Consider the following 23,750-nt stretch of genomic DNA (forward strand, 5'->3'; position numbering starts at 1 on the left):
TACTTTCTTGATATACATAATATTTTTTTACATACTTTCAATTAACTGTTTCTTCTCGTTATTTCGCCCGCTATTAACTTATGTTTAAAAATTGTATCACGCTAGCGTTGATGATTGGAGCACTGTGGATGGGCTAAAACAAAAAAGTCCAAAAGATTCTTAGGCAGTATATTTATCGTTATCGTTGGTACCAGAATTATATTTTTATGTTGATTTATTATATTTTTCTTATTAAAAATTTGCTGAAGTAGGGATGAAATTTTGTAATTCGTAATTTAAGTATTTGTATAATACAAATATTCAATTTTTAACATAAATTTTTTATTTTGAAGAAAATACGTAACGAAAGCGGATAAACTATTACATAATTGTTAATGTATATGTTTATAACAAAATACGAACGTCGAAACTAATGAAATTCAGCATTTCTTGTTTCATCAAACAGTCTCGGAATTTTATTTCTAGTTATTTACAATTAACAGATAAAGTAAAAAGAATGTGCAGACAAAATAAGGTTAATAGGAATCATTTCTTACAGAATAAGTTTCCCTGAATATTTGTTAGTTTATAGCTACATATTACATAAACACTAGAAATTACCTGCTTGCAAGTTATTACTTATTCGAACTTTGATAATTACAAACATCACAACTAGCTAATAGTTATTGCGTACAATGTACAAGTTATGGCAGAAGCGTGTGAAAATCGTCAAGTGAAAGGATATTGCGAAATTTAACAAGCTATGCAAAAGCAACACCTCAGATTCTACTTAAACTGTGATTGTCTTAATCATCGTGCACGTAAACAGTGTATCATTAATTAGGTTTATCTCACGATCATTTATTAAGGAAAGTATTTGGCACTCAAGAAGGAAAATAATTCAAAAATTTAAAACATCGGATTCGAAGACTCGTATCTATTAATCAATTAACTGCGAAAACAATTCAATTTTACAATCTAATTAAACAATCTTTTTCCTTCTGCGTTTTTCAAGACAATTTCGAAATAATTATTCTCTTGTATAATAGTAATTCTATTTCTCTTGAAGTTGAGTTTTAATGGTTTTACGTACTTTTTTGGTTCTCCGAAAAATCCAAAGAATGGACTTAGGTCAGATTTTCTTCATTTTTATTCATGTGTTCTTGGAGGATTGTGTATGATTTATTATATTTATGAAATATTATAGGCACAACAATTAAACTAAATTAGCTATAGCTAATACGTTATTATTAGGTACTTTATATAATTATATTCGGTAGAAAATAAACGAATTAATCAAGCTCTGATAGTACTAAAGAATTGAAAGTTACAATTAACTACACAAGAAAAAGATGAAAGTTGCAAATTATTAGTTGTAAGTGACATAATCAAGAAAAAAATCATATTGTTTAAAATGTATAACAGACTTCTGTAAAGAAGATTCAAATAAGACTACCTATATCTCACTTTGAAACCATAGTAGTTTATTTGCATTTGTCTACTCAAATTTTGTATCAAACTTTCAACCCTATTTTTAAATATAAAATATATACATGAATTAATTATAAAATCGGTATTCTTTTTGTAGTTGAATGTTCACCAAAGATCGTTGGAGGCGGCTGGTCTTGAAATTTGCAGCGCTGGCGGAAGTGTTCCTCAAGGGCAGCCCAGCAGCGCCGGTTCCGTCGGTTCTGCACCGAGTCCAGCATCACCAAGACCAACCCCACAACCACGGCCACTCCTTGCCACAACCACTTCTCAACCATCGAGGACGTTAGACGATGATAGATCGACGGACGGTGAGTTGAAACAATAATTTTATGAATTTTGCATTTGCATGCAGTTTGGATAAAAGTTATTAAATCTATTGAATTTTAATTCCCTTCTACAAGTTTCGTAAAAATAGTTACAATTTTGTTAATTTGAAATACATTCAAAAAGATGGTGAAATATTAAAACAATACTTTTACTACAAAATGTGAGGAATCGAAAATAATTAGGTTAACAAATTATGAGATTATGAATTTCTTTTATCGCGAACAGAATTGATGCTAGTGTTAACTTCTTCCTGGTTATTCCACTGCGTGCAGGGGAATCGGTAGGTATGTGATCAGACGACGAAAATGAGATTACGAAGTAGATCATGGTGTTCTCATCGGTTATGCCTGTTTCTTTCAAAAATTCAATATCAAAAAATTATATTATATCTGAAGGATAGATGTTAGTGTTTATACGAGCCATACAAGTAACAGTTCGTATGCGTTTATCGCAGTAGCTTTAATTATAAGTAGATGCTTCTAATTAGATTCGTTTATAAATCATAATATTTATAATTAATTCATAAAATTATCTTATGCAAAATTAGCATCTTTAAATAACTATTCAAAATGTTTTAAGTGTTTTGCCACAGTAATAATTCTCAATAATAAAAATAAAGTTTATTAAATATCTATTTTATTCAGTATCTAATGCTTCAAGAAAAATTTGAACGAAGAATAACCACCAACCTACGGCAGCATGAGAAGTGTTATGTCTAGCTCAGATTAACTAATGGCTATTTGAACTCATTTAATTTAACTAGTAGCAATGGATACCCAAAATGGCGTCAAAGGAGATCGATCATTACTTTTCTTACCCTTCTGTAAAATTATGTTTATATTAAAATATTTGTAACTATACCCGTCTCTCGATATACAGGATTATCCGTTTCACGCGTTTTTTTACACAGAAAAGAATCACGTAAAAACAGTTTAACAGTACATATCATATACATATTTTCACAAAGAATTTCTAATAAAAATTCATAAAAATCATAATAAATTTGATTCGTTGTCGATGTCTGAACTGTAATTTAAAACCATCAGCGTTCTCTTTTTAATTGCCATGAAGTCGCTATCTTTATCGCTCGAGTACTTCTTACTTGGAAGTATTACTTCAGTTTTCGGTTTTGGAAGAAAAAAGCAAGTAGCACATAACTTGAAACCCTGCGTAAATCGAGAGATTATGCACCGCGGAAAAAGAACTCGCCTAAATGAAGTGCCCTCTAAATCAAGAGACAGGTGTATTACGTTAAACTTAACAAAAGTATCTCAATTTCCTATTTTTCGTGTCAGTAATTTATAATTCAGAAGTTAAGAAGATAAATGTGATATTATCATTCCTTTAATGGTTTAATGTTCATTCGTATTACTAAATTAGTTTTAAAACATTTTTTGATTAAGGCATTACGAAATCCTGACAAACCTGAGCTTGCTTATTTTATCATAGCCGTAGGTACTGGCACCGCCGCGGAAGACTCAGATGACGGTGAAAGCAGAGCGCAATATGTGAATGCAAATTGCGTAGTCTTTACTCATTATCGGGGAGACGCCGCGTCCGAAGTGGAGGAACACTTTCAAAAGGCACTAGCAAACGATAAATTAAAGGGTAAGTAACAACAATTTTAACAGAAAGATTTTAGACTAAAAGATATTTTATATATACGTTCCAACTAATTTTTAATAGTAATTGACATATGAATATTAGCAATACTACTCATTTTATTCTTCAAAATGATTTTCTTTACCTGTATTAGGCTGAAAAGCAACTGATAGTATTTAATGTCAAAAAAATATTGTTCATTTATGAGCTTCTTATTTATATCAGCTCGAGAAATTTCAATGAGTAAATATGTAGGTAGCGTATATATTTCTAATTTACAGATTAGGCAGTTTTGTTGCGACTAAGAATTATAACACATTTTTACTGTACAGCATTAAGTCATTTTTATACATAGTTGTTGCAAGAAATACATAATTTTTGCCATAGTATTTATATGAATCAAAGATTAATTAAGATTGTTAATATACATATATTATTAGGTAGAAACAGAAAAATGATTTAATAAAAATTACTAATAGCTCAAAGGTAACAAATTTACATATTAATGATATAAATATACTACAAGTATGAATTGATTAATTTATGCAAAATTACGCGTAATGAGTGCTGATACTAATCCAAAAGTGACCCTGAAAAAATGAATCGAAAATGTGAAAATAAAATTTTTAATATCGAGTTTTCGCTTTACAACTATAGAATTTGTGAATCCGTTGACTTCAGAAAATATTAAAGAAGGACATCTAAACTATAATACTATTTTAAAAGTGAAAAATTGAAAATTATTCTACAGATAGGCATAGATAGCATAAATACTCAAACTTTAACCTAAACAAAAATTGTTGCTTACGACTCCAACAATCCCAACACAGTATTAGCAGCTCTTCGTCAGCAGAGTATAAAAATTAAAAGACAATCGACAAATCATAGTAGTAACGTATGAGCATAGTATCCTGAATTCCAGAAACTCAAGACAAATCCAACGAATTCAGATAGTCCTCTCAATGCGTAGACCTAAAAAACTTGTGCTTTCGATTCGTTCCAATTACGATCTCGTTTCAACTCTTCATTGAAGCGAGTGCGTCAAAGATTGGACAGCATGAAACGATGTACCAGGGCTAATGCATCAAAGGGCGGTGATTTAAGTGTATCCACCGCGGATGCAACGCCGGTGCTAGCGGGGACCGATAATAAAGTGCGCCATTAGCCCGTAACAACGCTAACAAGCCACGTAACAATTGTACCGTCGTCGTGCTTCGAGACCTAAAACCCTCGCTGTCGGCTCGCGTGGAAAGAGACGAAGAAGAAGGAACGAAGTTTGTACGTGAGACAGGACTAGCAGAGGCGAGAATACGAGAGGCAACAGGAGAATTGGACGAAAAAAATAAGAAGTGCGTGCAACGGGGCAGAAGGGAGTAAAAGAGGGAAAGGAGAAGTAAATTGGAAATGTAGGCACGGGGTGTGACAGAAATTGAAAGGGAGAGGAAGTAAAACGAATGTGAAAGGATCCGATGAAGACGAAAAAGTCATGGGAGAAGGGAAACAAATGCAAACGCAAGGATAGGAAGAAAAAGGGGTTAAAGCGAGGGAAGGCGTAAAACGCAAGCAAAGGGATAGGTTGAAGTAAAAGCAAAGGTGCAAGGAGACGTACAGTAGTCGCAAAGAGATCGTAATAAAAAGAAATTAAAGGTAGAAAGGGAGTAAAATGGCGATAAGGAAGGAATAAAGAAGAGAAATAAAAGTCAAGAATATAAGAATAAAAATAACAGAAAGAAGAAAAGGTAAGATCACAAAAATAATAGGATTAAATGCTTAAATGTAAAAACAAATAAAGAAATGATAGAAATTCATAAATTGGAAGGGAAAAAAGAAGATGGGAAGCAAAAAAATCAATTGAAGCTTAAATGAATGATGAAGAGCCTTTACAAGTAATACTGAACTCGAGGAAATATACCCAAAATGAGAAACAAATAAATAAAAGTAAGATTAGAAATAAAAAGCAATAAAAATAGAAAAAATATGGAACAATAAAAAGGACATAAGATCGTTAAAGAAAAAAAAACGAAACTAAAGATAACGTAAAGAAAATACCGTAGAAGTAAACTACAAAATAACGAATCAGTAACAAAAAAATAGATAAAAAATATTGAAGTTTATCTACAGAAAATGTTGAAAGACCTTATAAAAATTGTTGAGTCGTTCCGTTCTCTAATTCTCATAATATTGAATTCGCATTAGAAAATTCCAAACACACGAATTTTCTATTTTTTTATGTACTATTTAAAATAAGATATGAATACGATAAACACGCATAATAAACTACAATAAAATCATAGATAAACAAGTACAAGGTAATAAAATATAACAAAATGAACTGAATACAATAAATAAACACAAAGTCTCTCAGTAGTACTGTAACAGATAATTATATTTTTAATATATTACGTTATACATGTACCCAAGAATGCAAAACGTAATATGCGTTATACATAAAAAGGGAATGGTCACGTCCTAAACCAACATAACCTTTCTTAATAAGGTGAACGCTGCGCCGCAAAGGAGATAACACAATAAAAGTATTACAGTTTAAAAAAAAATAGAATGCAGCATAATAATATCGAAGCCATAAGAAAAAGAAATATTCATAACTGCCGAAAAAGGAATTGAATGGAGGCGAAAGGCGGCAGTGGAACGAATCATTCTGGCGGAGGGCCGCGTCGGGCGTACCCGAAAGAAACGGCCTGCTAACGAGAAAGGGCAGAAGAGGGAGGGTGGGCAGGGGGTTGTCAGGCACGAGCGAGTTTGGCAAGCGATCGCGGCGTTGCAAACCCGTCTATATCGGTATCGTTTAAGGCCGCATTTATCTCGCGGCAGTACTCAGGATCAGTTCACTAGCCTGCTTAGAATTCAAGACAACACGACCTAATTGTTATGTGCCGTACGCCTCCCCCTCTGTACCCCGCTACCCCGTTTCCTACCCTGCTCATCCCCCTCTTCATCACCCCCGTACCCCCTGCCACCCCATGACCGTTTCATCGCGACCACGCTTTCACGGCGTAGGAAAGGTAAATTAAGAGCTTCTGCTCTCGGGGCTACGAGATGCACGCTGACTCAGGGAGGAGCGTAGAGAAGGAAACGAAGGATGAGAGAGCGAAGGGGGAAGAGGAGGGTACGAGGAGACAGTTTTAGCCGCGGTATGCCGGCTAACGTACGTACAAGGAGTGAACGCTTCTGAATCGGTGAACATGTTCACAGAACAAAGACGCACCCTCTGGGAGGATCGAGGGAGAAAGGCACCGATAAGAAGGGTTGGAAATTATTTGAGCTTACAGTGTAGTACATGTTCGCGGTTGAGTCGTAGCTCTTCGGGTTATGTCGCTGTGTTGCATTAACATGTTCAAACGGTTTCGTTCTTTCGCCAGTAACAGATCCTCTTTGGAGTAATTAGTATATCAATAGATAGTGTAGACCGATAACTGAGCCAATATAGGTACTATGTTGTACGTATAATAGATAACTGTATATTGACATACTAGGGACCAGTTGGTATATTGACAGTCTTATCGAATTAGCAAGTCTTTATAAATTCCACGTGAAAATGTACATGTGTGACAATCTGTACGTGATATGCTAATTTGAACTCATGAAATGTAGATCAACGTTAGCGTAATTTCAAATCCTTATTGGAACTAGTTGAAATGGTTCGATATTCTTCTGAAAAGACAGCTTACATAAATAGCAAACATAGCAATCATTGCAATGATAGAAATTCTAAATACTTTAGTTAGTACTCTTTAACTGGGAAATGGTAATATAAGGATGTTTTGACTAGTGACTTCTTTTTTCTTTTGCACATATGTCATTTATGCAGAAATGAAATAGTTTAAGTAAGTTTCTTTTCAGGAATTGAAGTTATATGTCCTCGATACGATCCATTGCTTTCTATTGTACTGTACGTTATTGTCAAAAAACAGATCTCCACACAAAGAATATCCGACTCTCAAATGTCTTCCTATTTCTTCAGAAAATCTGAAGCTAAGTAAAAGACGTTTAGGACATGCATAAAGAAAAGTAAGTATTCTATTCTACTAATGATTGTCATACGCTCATGTTAGATGTTCATATATAGCACTAAGAAAAATAGAACTTTTAAAAAAGTGCACCACGTATTCATACTTCAACTTCATGCAAATATTCAGTGTCATTCTAAACTATTCACCCAAAAAGTAGAATACCGAAAAGAGAGCCTGCTGCATCCACAATTGTACATCTACAAAGTGTATTTCAACTTGAAACAAATCAACAGAGATAGAAGAATTTAATATAAATACGACAACATGGAAAGGAATCTGTACGTCCCTTATCGTCACGTGCAAGGCTTATCAAGCAGGAACTGGACGGTAAACATAACTTCAACGGGTACATCAAAGAACTTCTGTGCGCCTAGATGGACGATACGTGAACCCCTTAATCGCATTACTCTCCTTCCTCAGTTATCAATTACTCGAGTCTCGAGTAACCAAGCTAAAGACGTTATTAGCCTCCTCTGCTCGGCTGCCGATAATATATTTCACTGGCTAATGAGTTAAAAGAAGCCTCGGTGGTTCGCATGGTAGGACCAACAGGCGACGGACTCGCGAGGACACGAATATCTGTCCACGTGGCGGAAAGAACGTCGGAGATTAAACAGGCCTTGCCGCGTTTCGTACCATCCAAAATTGCAATTTCGCCTGGAAATTTGTCTCTCTCTCTCTTTCTGTCTCCCTCGCGCAAGAATCACTTCTTGTGACAGAGAAATTGCATCTGGTACGCTTTTGCCCCGGCTACAAGTCGGTACCAGGAGCCGGCTGACGTGAGCTAAAGGTCGAGGGACCGAGGCAAACGATACGGATGAACGATAAAACGTTTGGCCCCTTAAACGCTTGCCCGATACGAACGATCATCCTGCTTTCTTGTCAACATCGCCTTCGGAGGACGAATATCCATTTGAAAAGTAACTTTAATGTTCTGTGTAGTTAGGATGTGATTCTGTTCGGGGAACTTTGATACTTGCAATTTGAAATCATTTTTACGGATATCTTTTATTTTTATGATTCTATTTCAGTTGATAATGATGGAAATGTTACTAGGGTAAATTTATTGCGTAAAGCGAATAATAGATGCATATCTGCAATTGGTTAGTTTGATTGTTTTCTATGGTTTTTTGCATATGTTTTGAAAAGCATTGAAATAGAAATATCTGTTTAATGTATTTCATAAAATTGCATAACTGAAAGTAATTAGAGAAATAGATAATTCAGTGATTCTGCAATAAATTGATTAAATGCTCATTAATTTGATTATAGTGTGCATAGTGCCTGATTACATGAACGTTAAAGATAAAAACGTATCGCTACCTTGTTCTATTAATCCTAATTAACTTTAAATCTGTAAACATCGTTAAGGCTTTTCGCAAACTAACAGCATTAACTACTATGTTCATTACTAATATAAATGTAAGAAAAAGATACATATCTACTTTGGCAGAGATTGAAATGACTACGGAACAATTAAAATACGTTTATACGTGAATCTAGTTCAATCTTTATGTTGATTACTTCTTCAGATATTACTCATTTCCTACAACAATCACACAACGCAAAAAAGCCTGAAATGTTGCATGGAAGAAAGTCATGAAAAAAAAAATTGTAGTGTTTGAGTTATATACATCGCTGCAGTAAATGGGTGACACGTTAAGAGAACAAATATAGTTTTAGAATAAGTTTACTTCAATTTCTTCCTATCTTGACTCAAAATTCGTTAATTAAAAATTACTGCAAAACATTTTGTATTATACATACATGCATACACTATCATCTATAAGTAATTAAAGTAAAAGTTCCTCTCAATTGAATGTCATCACTAAATCCTATTAATATCTATCAATAAAAAGTAATATGAGGCATATGTTAAAAATCTTGCCAGCAAAGATATGAATTCATTTATACATACAATCAGTTCATTCTCTTTAACATTAGTTCCTGAATTTCCTCTCAGGTGTCTTGTAAATGAGTCCACAGTTATTTCTCCGTATTTCTTGTATTACGAGATTGGATAATTATAACGGCTACCATAATTCTAAGTTCATTGCTGTTTATTGACTTATTGGTAACATTTTGAATGTTTAACTTGTATCAGTTTTCTTTAAACGTTAATAACATTCATCGATGACAATTCATTTCAAGAGACTTCAGTTAAAATAAGGATATGATGAGTGTTCAAATACTTATGAAAGGTAGGGTATGTACTTACATACTACTTTGCAATATAAAAGTCTAATTTCTTTCAATACTGCTTCCGCAACTCTTCGTATAAGAAAAAATCCTTCACCTTTCCCTATTCGGTGTTCGCAAAAGAACGTCAGTGCGATACAGTACTCATTGTTAGTTAGTGTAGCCGATGTCGCAAGAAAAAAACTCGTCTGTGTCTATTAGCGTGTATACTTCCATTCAAAGGGTTAATTCGGAGCGTCCGTCGAGGATCATGAACATAAAAAGGAGAGCTGGCTTATCGAGGTGGGTGCTCGTCACTCTGGTGAGAATACGACGTCAGGGCGGCGGTAACGTTGAGTTCGGGAAATTGAGCGCGTCGTTCCAGTCGGTGGCGTCAAATTAACGCCCCGTTCGCCAGACAACGCGGTGCAACAGAGACGCAATTACGTGACACGATCCTTACAAGACGCGCAGTGTTTTAAAATGGTTGTCTGGCTGGGAAAAAATACATATCGTCTTAAAAGTATATAAATAATTGAGAGTGCTTTGTTAATGATTAAATCTTTGCTTAATTATTTGTTTATAGATACGAAATATTTAAGTCAAAACCTAAATTATTTAATTAAAAAAACGAAGATTTCAAAAATCTATCATAAATGTTCTAATTTTATATTAGGTATATCTAATTACTTGTAAAATACAATTACAAGATAGAGTAGATAAGACCTACTTGGTTTATTGTGAAAATTGTATGTATTAATAATGAAATTAACAATAATGTTTGCACGGATGGCTCAATCTGAAGACTGTTTATTAAGTTTAATGTTACACAATAAAAGGAATGGTAAGAAGGAGCAGTAAATTTTTACAGAAATCAAAAAATTAAACATTTAACTACATCTAAGTTGCGAATGAAATTTTAATTTTCATTCCATCCATTCTAAAAACAAAGATAATTATTTTTTACCACACTTACTAGGAACTGTCATAAATTTTTCTAATTGTTTTTATTGTAAAAATAAAGTATAATACTTTAGATTCTCGCATAAATATTTAAACAATTTTTATACACAAATAACATTCCGAACCAGTATCTTTAACGATTTTGAAATGAAAATTTTGAAAATGATAAAATTTTAATTGTTTCACTCCAAGATAGTCGTTTTCAAAGTACATACTGTGCACTGTGGCGTTTTGAAAGTCGTTGGCACCAGATCAGTTGCGATACAATCTTCAACTTACGATGGTGCTTTTTCAGCGTATACGAATCGTACACATCAAAATTATCGTGTAATCTATGACAGAATGTAACTTAATGCAGCTTAATTGAGAACTTAATTAAGAATAATGCCGCTTCATGTTCAGTAAATTTCATGTATTTTCCCCTGCTTCGTTTAATTAAAAGTCGATGGTGAAATGATTGTACGTATACAAGATGTTAAAGAAGATACTTTTCTTTAGTGTATTCTTTTGACTACAACAGGGAATTCATGTATAAAAGTAATATTTAATGTATTATTTTAATTAAAATAGTTGTAGTTGTACTATCTCATGTGAATCTTGGAGAAGGGTTGTTTGAATTCACTGATGTCTGTATACAGACACTTCTACGTTGCTGTAAAAAATAATTTTAAAAAATTTGTTTTCAGAATTATTTTGTCACGGGTCTCATATCGAATTTTCCAAAAATCAAGGAAAACACCTATAGTTTTATTAAAAGACACTTTATTTCGCAGAATTCCAGGGACCCATAGAATATACTTTGTAGAAAATATTGTTATGAAGTTTACAAATTTGCATTATTGTCTTTATTGTTCGAAATTTGCTCCTCTATTTTCTTTGCGATTATCACTGATAAGGCATTATGTAACTTCTTTAGTTTGAAAAGAATAGCTATTAACATCGTAAGATAACTCTAATGCTTTACAATCTTCTTATCACTATTCAGTCGCCAATGTGTAACGAGGTAACATTGTAATTCGATATTACTGTGCTTGTTTGTTTTAATATTCACTGAAACAACTAACATAGTCTGCGTTATAAGTCAGGAGACTATAAATATGTTACATACCTTGCTGCACAATTTGGTGAGCATAGAATTTGATATTAGCCACAAGGCGTGTAAGATTAAATACATCTAATATTTGAATTTGTCATACTGGATGTAGACAGTTCTAGATTCGTAGGATACTATGTGTGAAGCCACAAGAGCGTTGAACGCGAAACAGAGATTATTAAGTTAGATGCAGATGACACTAACTTCAGGGGATTAGGTAGAGAAGACAAATAACTTTGCATACATGGAACTTAATATGGTATAGGCAACAGAGGAATTCAAGCGATCCTGAATGCAAGAGTTCAGGAGGTATAATAGGTCTCACGAATGCAGAATTGACTCCCATTGATTTCACAACTCCAGGTTTAACCGTAATAGGTTCCACAAATCGATTATAATAGATGCCAGGAATAAATCTCAGCTTCACTGTTTTCATATCCCACACGTGCAAAAGAATGTATAGTTGGCAAAGCAGATATAGCGATGTAATTGAGACTCAACTCAAGTGGCTAGTAAAATGATACTGTTGAGGCTACACTGGCTACAGGCTGCTAAATATGTTTTTCGCCATTCATTACAGGACTACATTTACGTACAATTAATTACATTCACTTTGTGAGCTAAGCTTTTAGCACTGTTTAAATACTATCATTGAGTGCGTTTCTAGACTCTTAATATGTCAGTGAGATATTTAATGATGCTGTTGGCCACGTTTCTGACTTCATCATGCCTAATCTGATTGTAGTGTAATACAACCTTTCCATAGCACATTTATTTCTCATTATGGACTCACGATTGACTCACGACGAGTTTGTATCGAAGGACACTTCTAAATCAGTTCATAAACTGGTGGCTTATTTTTATTTTGCTAAAGTTGCAAGTATAAGCTGAAGTACAACGGAAATATGTGGTGCTCGCTTATGAAAACATAGAACATCACTTAGTAAACGAATCGAATTAGGACACTATATTTCCCTACTTACTGATTGAGATAAGCTGTTTACTTCTATTGTGGTTGTTTTGTAGCTGACAAAGGCTGTCTTAAGTACCATTAACTAATAATGTATCTAGCTTCATTTAATTTCACATAGATAATTAACAAAGAAATAATTAACGTGTTCATAGTTTGACAACCCATAGGTAGGTCAGAGTAACTCAAACAAATATTTCTCGCGTTACCTCCATCAAATTCTTGTTCAATTTCCTATACTTCTTGTTGATGATGATAGTCTTCACTGTATTTATTCGATATTTTTAATAACATTATTTAAACTTGTCTCCCTTTCTTACATGTAAAGATGATTCAGTATGCTCCCGGTAAATTGTGAATGTACTGAGCAAAAATTAAGTAGCTTAAACACATCTAATTATATTTGTGATTTATGTCATTGTACTTTCCATACCTCAGAAACGAACACCAATTAGCTCATTTCTACTTTTTGTTCAAGATGACCTCCCAAATATGGTAGAAGAGTTTGTCCGTTTCTTCACGAAACCTCCTCTGCGTACTTCATAAACTTTAAACACTGTAGAGTCTTTCTTCCGTATAATCTCACGTGCCAACACATACGTACCGACATAAACCCATAGAATTTTGCCTATTAAGTCATGATCTTGTCATATTTAATTACGCAATCTCTATTAGTACACAGTGTTCGACGTGTCCATTACCCAAAAATCGAAAATAGACCGAAACGCGCCATTGGGGCTCACTGTTCTTCTTCAGAGAGCTTGGTTTTTTTATCCCTAGTCGCCTGCGCGCGGCTCGCAATCGGAATAACGAGCTATCCGGTCGCACTGCCACATCAATCTACTCTGGGTTACGTTTTGACGAATCGCGGCACCGCGACGCGCGACGTCTTTATAGAGGCGCGTTCTGGCGCGGCGCCAACGCCACGCGTCGACGCCGAGCAACACGACGCACGCGAGGAACTCATCTAGCCCGTGTCAGCCGATTATTTTCCGAGAGCTTTAGAAACGAAACCCCACGACCGATGTTCCAGCCGAAGATTTACCGTGTACATTTGTATCGGACTATCTAGCGCTACGTCGACCGATCGATGTCGCCGAGTCTGAGCGAACTGGAATGAATTATCGCGGGGCAAACTGGAGAAATTAATGAACTGAAAAAAATTAATGATCTCTGGCTGGTAGAGGTACTGTACTGTGAAATTCGTATCATTAAGCCTGTGCGTTTGCACCGATCCTCGTATCGTCTTTGAAAACCGGGGAGTGTTTGCTGTAGACATTCGTCAGAAACAGACTCTAAGTAATGAAGTGCTTGCATCTACATTAATATTATGAATAAATGTGTCTACTGTTTTAGATGTGCACGGAAATGTAGAAGTAAAGGATAAAAAGGGAAGGTGGTACAGTAGAGTCTTCCATATCTGGACCCCCATTATTCGAATATCCTAACGTATCGTTTATCAAAGTAACTAAAGAAATTTTGAATTTAGAATATTTCATGATTATAGTAAATTGCTTGTCTAAAAAAAAACTCATTTTATGCATAAATAATTAAGATATGAAGAGATAAATTTAAATACTTTACAAATAGGTATCCTAGTGTCCACATATCTTCATTACTTATAGTAAATAGATAAGTTAACCAATTTAATAGTAAAAGTATAATTTGTCATTTGAAAAGTAAAATATTTGTCACACCGAAGTTATACCTAGTAAATGTTGTAATAAAAACTATATAGGTATTCGAAATACTTAAACAATCAAATTGGCAACCCACTTGTGATACTCTTCCAACATCGGACGAGCAGCTTATTATCAGAATATATCATTTTTATATTTGGTGTTCAGGAGGGGATATTTGAAAAGAATCTTTTTGCAAATAGAATGTTCTCATAATGTGCTAAAAACATGATAGCACGCACACACAGAGAGAAAGAGAGAGACACACATTCATACATAGAGAAATTAGTCGTCAGTTTATTGACTTTTATGGACTCAAGGGGCCTCAAACCGTTGAGAAATGCGAAAAATCGAAATGGTAAAAATGTTACCTATCACGAACCTCACAAACCATTCTCCTGACGATCTTACAATTGGCGTTCATATCAATATTAATCAGTGTTTAACAATATTAATGGTTACCTATCTATATCTTGTTTCATACAAATCAATTACACTTGCAAAAAGTCTTTTGAAACCTTGATAAAGTAAATTTCATATCCACAGTACTATAATCGCGAGGCAAAACGACATAAGTCACATATTTTTGTTTTCCAGATATTATCGCTCAAAGATTTTAATTCTGTATTATGAACCTACATTTTATCCCTTTCCACTCCAATGTCGAGTGTCACTCGACACTGATTTTGTTCCACTAGCTCCACTGTCGAGTGATACTCGACATGGTGTAATACCTCTTTTTGCGGAAAATTTTAAATTTTTAAATTTAAAAATTTTAAAACATAAAGTAAAAAAACGTAATTTTAGCGTGGAGCTGGTGGAATAAAAACAAAAACAGCCTTGGAGTGGAAAGGGTTATTACATTTACCCTTTCAAAAGAAAAGTTATGTCAAAGCTGTAAACGCTTTCCTTCGTAGCTAAAACTCCAATTTGTTGTATGACTTATATTCTTCTATGCAACAGCCACAAAATTACCTCATTCCACCAAAAATCGCGATAAAAGGTTCCTCGCTAGCGAGCCGATCGCACGTTTCGCCGGTGGATTTGACACGGGCATCCCTTTCGTGTCCCGTCAGGAGGCCGGTTCGCATAGAATTGAATCCTACCTTTTCCCGGGTCCCATCCTGCCGACCCTGTCGCGGGTCCGCGGCATCGGCACAGTAGAAAGCCGACCGTGGACGCTCGACACTCTGTTTCTTTAATTGCGTTAATAAATAAAGGACAGTCGGCCGTGGCTGGTGAAGCAGGGCCCCTCGAGTCAGGAGAAGAGTCGAGAGAAGAGGGAGAAAGGCGGCGGCCCGAGAAAGAGGAAGAAAGGGGCCGGAGGCGGTTTGAAGAAGGGCGAAGGACGAAGGTGCGCGGAGGCCGGTTCCGGTCGCTATCTCGCATCTTCTTCCCCCGTAAGCAAATCGCAATATTTAACGCGATAGTTAGTCAATCTTTCATGATGTGTGTGTAGGAGGATGACGCCGCGGCGCTCGGCCGAACCGCGGCCAACTCGCTCGAAGTATATTTTACACATTCGTTGGGAACGAGGGCCCCCGTCGCCCTCCTCCCATTCGGCATTCTTCGCGTGGGAAACAATGCGGCCCCATGGCTTCTTTATGCTCAAAGTGTCGCGGGTCAGTTGTTACCGGGACGACCTGGTACCCAATCGGATTATAGTATCGTTCTGAGCTCATCGGGAACTCGGAGATTGCGAGTCGATTCGAATTTTTGGATAGTTGAGTAAATGGAAATGGGATTCATGATGAAGTTGAGATTAAGGTGGTGACTGAGGACTAGGGTTGATGTGGAAAATGAAGATATGAGGGGTGTGGCTTACAGGTAACTCTACCACTTGGCACATTTTGTAGCTGTGGAAAGCTGTAAAACTTTGTAAAATCTGCTCTTATGCAGAAACGCTATAAGAACAGTAATAAGTACGACAGATATAGAGAATTAAATTCACCGCACCTACAAGAGATTCATAAAAAAAGAAGTTAGAGTCGTTACATATCATTAGTGTAATCTGTAGCGAAAAGAGACTTTGATACACAGTATTTCTACTAAAAATTGAAAAATCATTAAACTTTATCATTGCGGAATTATGCATACTTATCTTATTTTAAAAACCGATGTTTTAATATCCAGTTATTCTATTACTATCAAGGTTAGGAGAATTGCTCATAAATTTTTTAATATTTTCCAATTATAATCGTTTCCTTAATTAATAACTGTATTTGAGAATAAGTCGCTATTATATTGATGAGTACTTCCAAAAGTCAATATTACGTTTAATATAAAACCTAAGTGCACTAATTCATCGAAAATATCGACTTTCTTGACTTAAACTGAAGTTGCAGTTTAATTTCAAGTAAAAAAGCTGCTATAAGCGTAACCTTCGAATTAATAACTCAAGTTGACTTCAAGATTCAAGATATTTATGAGACGGGAGTAGCGAAGAAAGCTGAAAGATGAAACAGAAAAGATTATTCAAGTAATATCAACAGAAACGACTTCAGTAACGTTAAATAATAGCAACTGGTGGAGTCAGAATAAATTAGTGGTCGAAACGTTTTCTATGGAATAGTTAAGAACGGTCGAGGCAGAGATGTGATCGAGGAAGAGCAGAAGGAGGAATTAGAAGTATAAATCGCCCGGTGGTTCGACCTCGTTGGTCAACCTTCGAATATGTGTGTTTGGATTGGCCAGAGAGGAGATTCGAGAAAGAAAAAGGAATCCTGGGGACTAAGGACCCGAAGACTTGCGGGAGGATACACGACAAGCTTCTGGCTTTGGAGTGGTCGCTTGTAAAACAACCGAGCGGTACCTTTCTGTCGCGCGGTTCGATCCCGTGGGATCTGGCTACTCGTTTATCGTGAGCCTACGAAAGAATCGCGTACTGGCCCGTGGGAAAAGATACAAATATTTTAATAAACATTCCACCGTGGTTCGTCGAAATGGTTCCCTTTCAATAGAAAGTGTTGCCGTCGATTGGCCTGTTGATCTGACTGCAGGATCGAGTCTATCTATTCTAAGTAGATCAATCGTCAATATTCAGCGTACATTCTCAATTTTTAGCGAACTCTCTGTAAATCTGAGAATTATTTGCCAATTTTATATTAACTTTTGTCGTTGTTTAACGATGTCTTGATTGATTCCGTTGTTATTAGTAATTCGAGTACATTGTTGAAGTCTAGTAATCAATATTGTCTAATTATTTATTATGTGGAGGTCAAAAGATAGAAGTTTTTGTATATAATTTGTGATGCTTTGTGTTGCAACTTCTTACTTCATAATTTTTCGTATGTTGCACACGTCAGAGTTAATTTAAAGGAAAAAATACGTAAATTAATTAATTAATTATCAAACAATTGTAACTGGTTCAAATAATGAATCAAAGATTGTAGATGGGTCCTCAAACCTTTGCTTATTATTAGGTTCAACATGTAATAGTATTTACTCCAACATTTAAGATATGTAGTTCTTTCTACTAGTTATAGGTAAGACAAGAAAATATGGGATTGAAGTTTTTAATAATTTACACACGTGTACCTATATGATATATAGTTACGATAGATAGAGGATACACATTAATGTTCTAATGCGTGTCTATAAGTTTACACAAATAGTTATTTGTCTTAAAATAATTAGGTACTAAAAGTAGTAACTTCACTATGTGACGATTATTTTCCAATAATTTTCATTGAATCTGCCATCTCAAGTATCATTCATAGCATCTAATTTTTCTTTTACAGAAAATATCTCTCCCATGTCTATGAGGAACTTTCCCCCTTCCTTTTGGAATAGCCAGCATCCTGGCGAGGTCTATGAATACCCAACGGACCCATGGCATCCACATTATCCACAGTACCATCACAGGTGTGTAGGCTTCAAATTCTTATGTCATCTTTAAAATGTTTCATGTCACAGTTCAAGTTCATTTTTTATCTTCTCTGTACACATCCATAAATCTATTCGCTATGATTTCGCTATATGTACTAAACTGTTCCCTGAAGTTACGTGCTCCTATCTACGATATATTCCATAAATCCAAGGGTATCAGCGTCGTTTATCGGTAAATAGACACTCGAATCGTCTCACGGAATTTCATCGATTCAGCTGTGTGCTCCATTTTAAATTCTGCCAGTATCACGCCTGAAGCTGGTTGTTCGCACACGACGCGCGAAACCAGGCCATGATAAATCGTCGAGATCCTCGAGCGCGTCGCCCGTTCAATTAACGAACGATAATGCGGCCAATGTTTCACGCATTCCACAAATCCACCTTCAGCAGACGCGACACACTCATTACGCGATAGCCTGCCGGGATAAACCGTCAGAAATGAATGTCGCGGCGTGCATCTCGACGAGAAACGAGCGGGCAGAGGCGAAGGGGCCGAGATGGACGAAACGTCTCTGAAAAAGGGACAAGAGATCGGAGAAAAATCACGAGAAATGGAGAAAAGAGACAGGTTGGAGCCGGAACGGAGCACGCGCGAGAATGAGAGGGCTGGTTGCAGGTGTGGAGGGAGAGGGAACGGCACGGAGGCAAAGAGAAAACGAGACGTGAAAAATACAGAAAACCGTCGGGAGCAGGTACCCCTGCTCGAAAGATCTTTAGCGCTGATCTCGCCTTAGTCGCCGTATAAATTACCAGTCTGTCACCGTTTTTGAGAAAAGGCACGATATCGAGAATTCTTTCTTTCTTTCTGTCTCTGTCTTCCTCTCCCTTTCGGACTTCTTCCCCTTTTCTTGCTTCTTTCTTTTCCCGCGCGCAGTGCCTGCCCGCTTTTTTGTCCCTCGGTGTCCTCTAGTTGTTTCTAAGTCTCGCGATCAAACGTTGAATTAAGGAGCAATGTCCACTATGTGTTTCAGGGCTGTGCACGAGTATCACCACCATAATATGGCGGCTGTAACGAGTTACGGTAGTCTGTTGTTGGGTGGTGCGCGAGGACTCGGCCACCATACGTCCCACCATGCGGCGCACCACGCGCACGCCGCGACCTCCTACAAGGACTGGACGTCGGCGACGCAGTCGCAGTCCCTCGTCGACGCTTCATCTGCACCCCCTTATCCCCACGGTCACTACGCACCCCTTTCTGGTGAGTAGTTGCACAGAGGGTTGCGTTCTCTCGTAACTAGTCGTCAAAATTGGATGGTGTTTGGCTTACTTTTCGTTGGAGGCTCCTCTGATTCTGCTTTTTATAATAGTATAACCTATCGTGATGAAATAAGGGAGTTTAAGGCTATAGTGGGAGGAAAATTTAGAGGATCATTTTAGGTTTAATAGTAAGATTAAGGGCACATTGAGAAAAATATATAGTAAAGTGCATTATCACCGTACATTGAGTTTGTAAGGCAGGTGAAGTTTCCTGCGACACCCCTTGGGTATGATACTCCTATTTAACACATTCGAATCTAATGACCTACCCATTATGTCAAGGGATAGCTCTTCTTATTAGTCGAGGGTACAACATTTGAGTCATTTTTGTACTGAAAAGACTGTTGTTGGCGACTGAAGACAGTTTTAACAAAATGCACTGGACTCAAGTGTGTTAGTAAAGTACGGTATGGCGTGATTGATAGCATTTATCCAGGAATATACAATTCTCTACATATTGATCTGTTTAATCAGCAATTAATTTTCCATTTAGTTCTTCTCCGTTTTCTATTATACTGTATACATAGTATACATATGTGTATGTTTATATCATCAACATGATACGTATAAAATGTTCTATTTGAAAAGAGACATTGTACAATGAATATTCATAAATTTCTATTGGAGCGGCTTACTCTGTACCTGTAACACATTTAGGTAGATAGTTTGAACAGATTACTGCAAAAATTTATGACATTCCATGTAATGGGGTATATTAGAGAATGAGATGGAAGTTTTGAAACCCGATCTTTTTACTAGGGTATAATCTTTCATCGTGAATGCTGGTTCTTGAAAGTGGAACATTTGTTTAATGCCTAAGGATATTTAAAACTTTAATACGATCAGATAGTTTCTATTAAGAAAAATATGTCAGATAAAGTTAAATTAGTAGCATTTAGTTTTCACTCGATTTACATAAACTTGTTGGTTATTATTTCAAATTAAATAAATGCATTTGTGTCATAACGATTATGAAATTTCGGATTATAATTTAATAATTACCTTCGCTAAAAATAGTTATTATTGACGTAAGTATTACGAATTTGTTAAAAAAGATATTTGACTTCCTCATTTCTCTGAATTAATCTGGATCTATACAAGATTTATACTCATTTAAAGAAATTTCTCATATTGCTTTGAAAATATTTGGTATCATTAAGCAGAGATGAAGGATTTTTTGAATATTGAATCTATGTTTAACATAGATATATGCAGAAATAATCTTTGTTATCACCTATTTTTTCGTGTTCTTCTTACTATTTCAATAGTACTGTAAATATTCGAGATACAGTTAAACATATTAAAAATAAATTTTATCCTACTCGAATAATTTTAAAACTTTTAGAAGTATTCGGAGAAATTAAAGCTTGACTACATATACCATTTGCAGTAAATTTCTAACGAATCTTGCGATTCATGACCTTGCTCTGTCATCCCATTGAGGGTTAGATTGCTAATTCCTAAAATGTTCAAACCTTCTTTTAACTACAAAAGTACAATGTTGTTTCGATTCGAGCTTTATGGTATGTACATTCATGTTCTCTTGTGTTTGTACGTAAATGGGCCTTAAACACGAGTTTTTCACATTCTCTAAGTTCTTAACGGATTCCAAGTTGTAAACTAGAATCGAATCATTACTATAGATCGCAGGAGACGCGAGTGTATCATCAAGTTTATATAGAGACAATACTATATATGTACCTTCTAACGAAGGCATCCACTCTAGAACTTAACATCGTATCGAACCAAATGTTTCTCAAGCTCGGTATCGCGGAACCTCGTTTAATTACATCTCAATTTTTCTCAGCTTTCGGTATTTAGAGTTACATAATAAGAGCAGAATAACAGTGTACAGTTTATTCAGACTAGAATCATGATTTAACAGTCTACCGAAAGTAATAAAATCAGTCTTCAGAAGAGTGCTTTAGAATTGCATCTTCTGTTAAGTTGGTTAATCAAGGTCCTATTCCATAACAATTGTCATAACTAACTCTGCAAAAAGGAATCGAAAAATGAAAACACTCCTAAAGGGTAGGCCAATACAAAGCTAGAAATCCAGAAATCAATGTTCCCACCTTGCGCTGGATCACCCAACCACACGCTGCAATTTTCCTAATCGCAGCATCGTCAGACCAGTTTGAAATTCTTCGTCAGCGTCTTCGACTTCGCTCTAATTCTCGACAAGGAACAAGCTTTCCCCGCCTTATATAATTCGTCGTCGGAGTGACGGAGGCTAGAGAAAGGAGCGGCCCTTTTTGCAAAGCCGTGTTCCGAGCACCTCCGTCGCCAGAGCGAAATGTTTTACGGCCGAGCCGTGGCTTTTTGTCGTCGGCATCGATGATTTCGGTGGGAGAGAACAACGAAGAAACGTCGTCCTGAACGTGGCAGCGCTATATCGGCCCGCGGCCCCCATTAAGCTCTTATTAATTGCGAGCATCTGAGGGACCGACCGATCTTTCTTGCGCTACCTGCGCGCCATTCTGCCTCCGCTCGGTTCTACCGCTCGATACAAACGCGGCGTCTTGGACGCTTCTCGGCCTTCCAACTTTGATGTCGGTTCGATCCTCCTCCTGACGAGATTTATCATGTAAATCGCGAATAAAAAGTCACGCGTACCCTCGTCCCGTTGCAAACGGGATGCTGCTGCTGCCGCGGCTGCTGCTGATGCTGCGCCTCTCCTTTTTTCCACGGTTCCGGGATCGCTCGAGGATCGTAGGGGATCGCGCGGTTATCGATCGACCGATCACTGCTGAACGGGGACGGGGCAAATTGGGAGATGAGGATTCTATTCGAGCGCCGTACGAACGTGTGAAAATGGGAAATTTGAGATCTGGGAAGCAGTTCTAGCGCTGATTGATAAATGTTTTAAGTAGGAATGTGAAGGTGGGGAACTTCTGTGCAGAGTTTGATAGAAGTCAACTGGAAAGACTGGAAAGACACTCCTTAAATCGGATACGCCAGCGTATTCTTTCGTTTTGATAGCCGAACATGTATGCGTTTGTACGAAATTGAGGATGTCATTTATTCATAAACAGAATGACTGCTACTATGTGTCTTGTTCCTGTACCGTCGCAAGTAACTTTCTACCTGTGCATAATTCTAAATGGAATTTCAAGTGGCACCTTTATAAATTTCTTAGATTCATTATGAGTTATTATGTTATAGGAAGCATGGGAATAAATTGAATTAGAATAAGAAAGTAGATAATGTGTTAGCTTACAGGGTGTTTGACGACAGGTATAGAAAAATCGAAAGAGTAATTGTGGATGTCAAAATAAAACAGAAATCAAGAATAACTAAATTGTGTTAATTATTAACATTTAAAGAAGGCGATGAGGTGGCTGTCATGAATACTCGTCTTACACAGTACGAAGTAATTCAACTTAATTCAGACAGTAGCTTTGATAATCACTACTCTGCATGTGAAAATGGCATTTGATTTTACCAATTTTTAAGCTTTTATAATTAACAAACAAAAGCTTAACTGTACTTTCATTATACTCGATTTTAATCTTATTTTGACATCTAGAATCACTTCTCAAATTTTTTAAAAGTACTTGAGCGAACAAATAACTCTTCTGTCATTACAAGTGACTTCATTAATTGCTCTGTTACTTTAAACATTAATACTAATTATCTGTTAATGTTTATAAAAATTGAAGAGGGTCGAAAGTAACAAAACTAGTAAAGTAACCAATATTTTAGTACTTTATAATGGTTATTCGTACATAGTCAAAACATTTAAAAGTTAATATTTTCTAAACATTTCAAGTTTTTTAAAATTTCTAAGATTTAATGATGTGTGCCTCTGACTTAAATAAAAATTGACTTTTTTCAACAACCTTTCCCTTAAAATTGTTAAAATAACTGTTATTTTTAGTTTTCATGTTAAATACATAATGTCTGAAGAATTTAGTATTACAAGAAGATGACGAAATTTCTGTTAAAATCCCCAATACTTTCCCTTTCTCGCGTATTGTGAATCCAGCGAGAAACGGCCCAATCCTGAGAGAACTGGAAAAATTCCTTAGACGTTTAAAATCGCTTACACACTAAAAATAAAGGTAAAGCGAAGACACCGAAGTTCTCGAACGTGGTGGAACGTTGCGTGAAAAGTAAAGGACGTGTCGGATGAAATCGCGCGAGACTGCCTCGGGGTGAAAGCGGAAGGCGTGCTCGTTGCAGCGCCGTGCAGACAGATGGGAGTGGTCTATACAATCACCGATGGGCGTGGTGTTTTCACGGCGTGCTGCAGCTGCACCCTGTGTTGCAACTCGCGCGCGTTGCATTGG

General features: G+C 36.3%; 1 protein-coding gene across 2 annotated transcripts in view; it reads left to right on the forward strand.

Annotated features, from left to right (window-relative positions):
- The window catches only part of Vg (transcription factor vestigial), a 135,361-nt gene that overhangs the window by 90,254 nt on the left and 21,357 nt on the right, over positions 1-23,750 (forward strand). For both annotated transcript variants that reach the window (XM_076377650.1, XM_076377657.1), the window contains 4 exons: positions 1,568-1,778; positions 3,247-3,405; positions 18,054-18,177; positions 19,173-19,399. In XM_076377650.1, coding sequence (XP_076233765.1) covers positions 1,568-1,778; positions 3,247-3,405; positions 18,054-18,177; positions 19,173-19,399 — 721 coding nt within the window. The remainder of the gene's footprint in view (positions 1-1,567; positions 1,779-3,246; positions 3,406-18,053; positions 18,178-19,172; positions 19,400-23,750) is intronic.

Source organism: Calliopsis andreniformis, chromosome 1 (genome assembly GCF_051401765.1).
Source record: "Calliopsis andreniformis isolate RMS-2024a chromosome 1, iyCalAndr_principal, whole genome shotgun sequence".
Lineage (NCBI taxonomy): Eukaryota > Metazoa > Arthropoda > Insecta > Hymenoptera > Andrenidae > Calliopsis > Calliopsis andreniformis.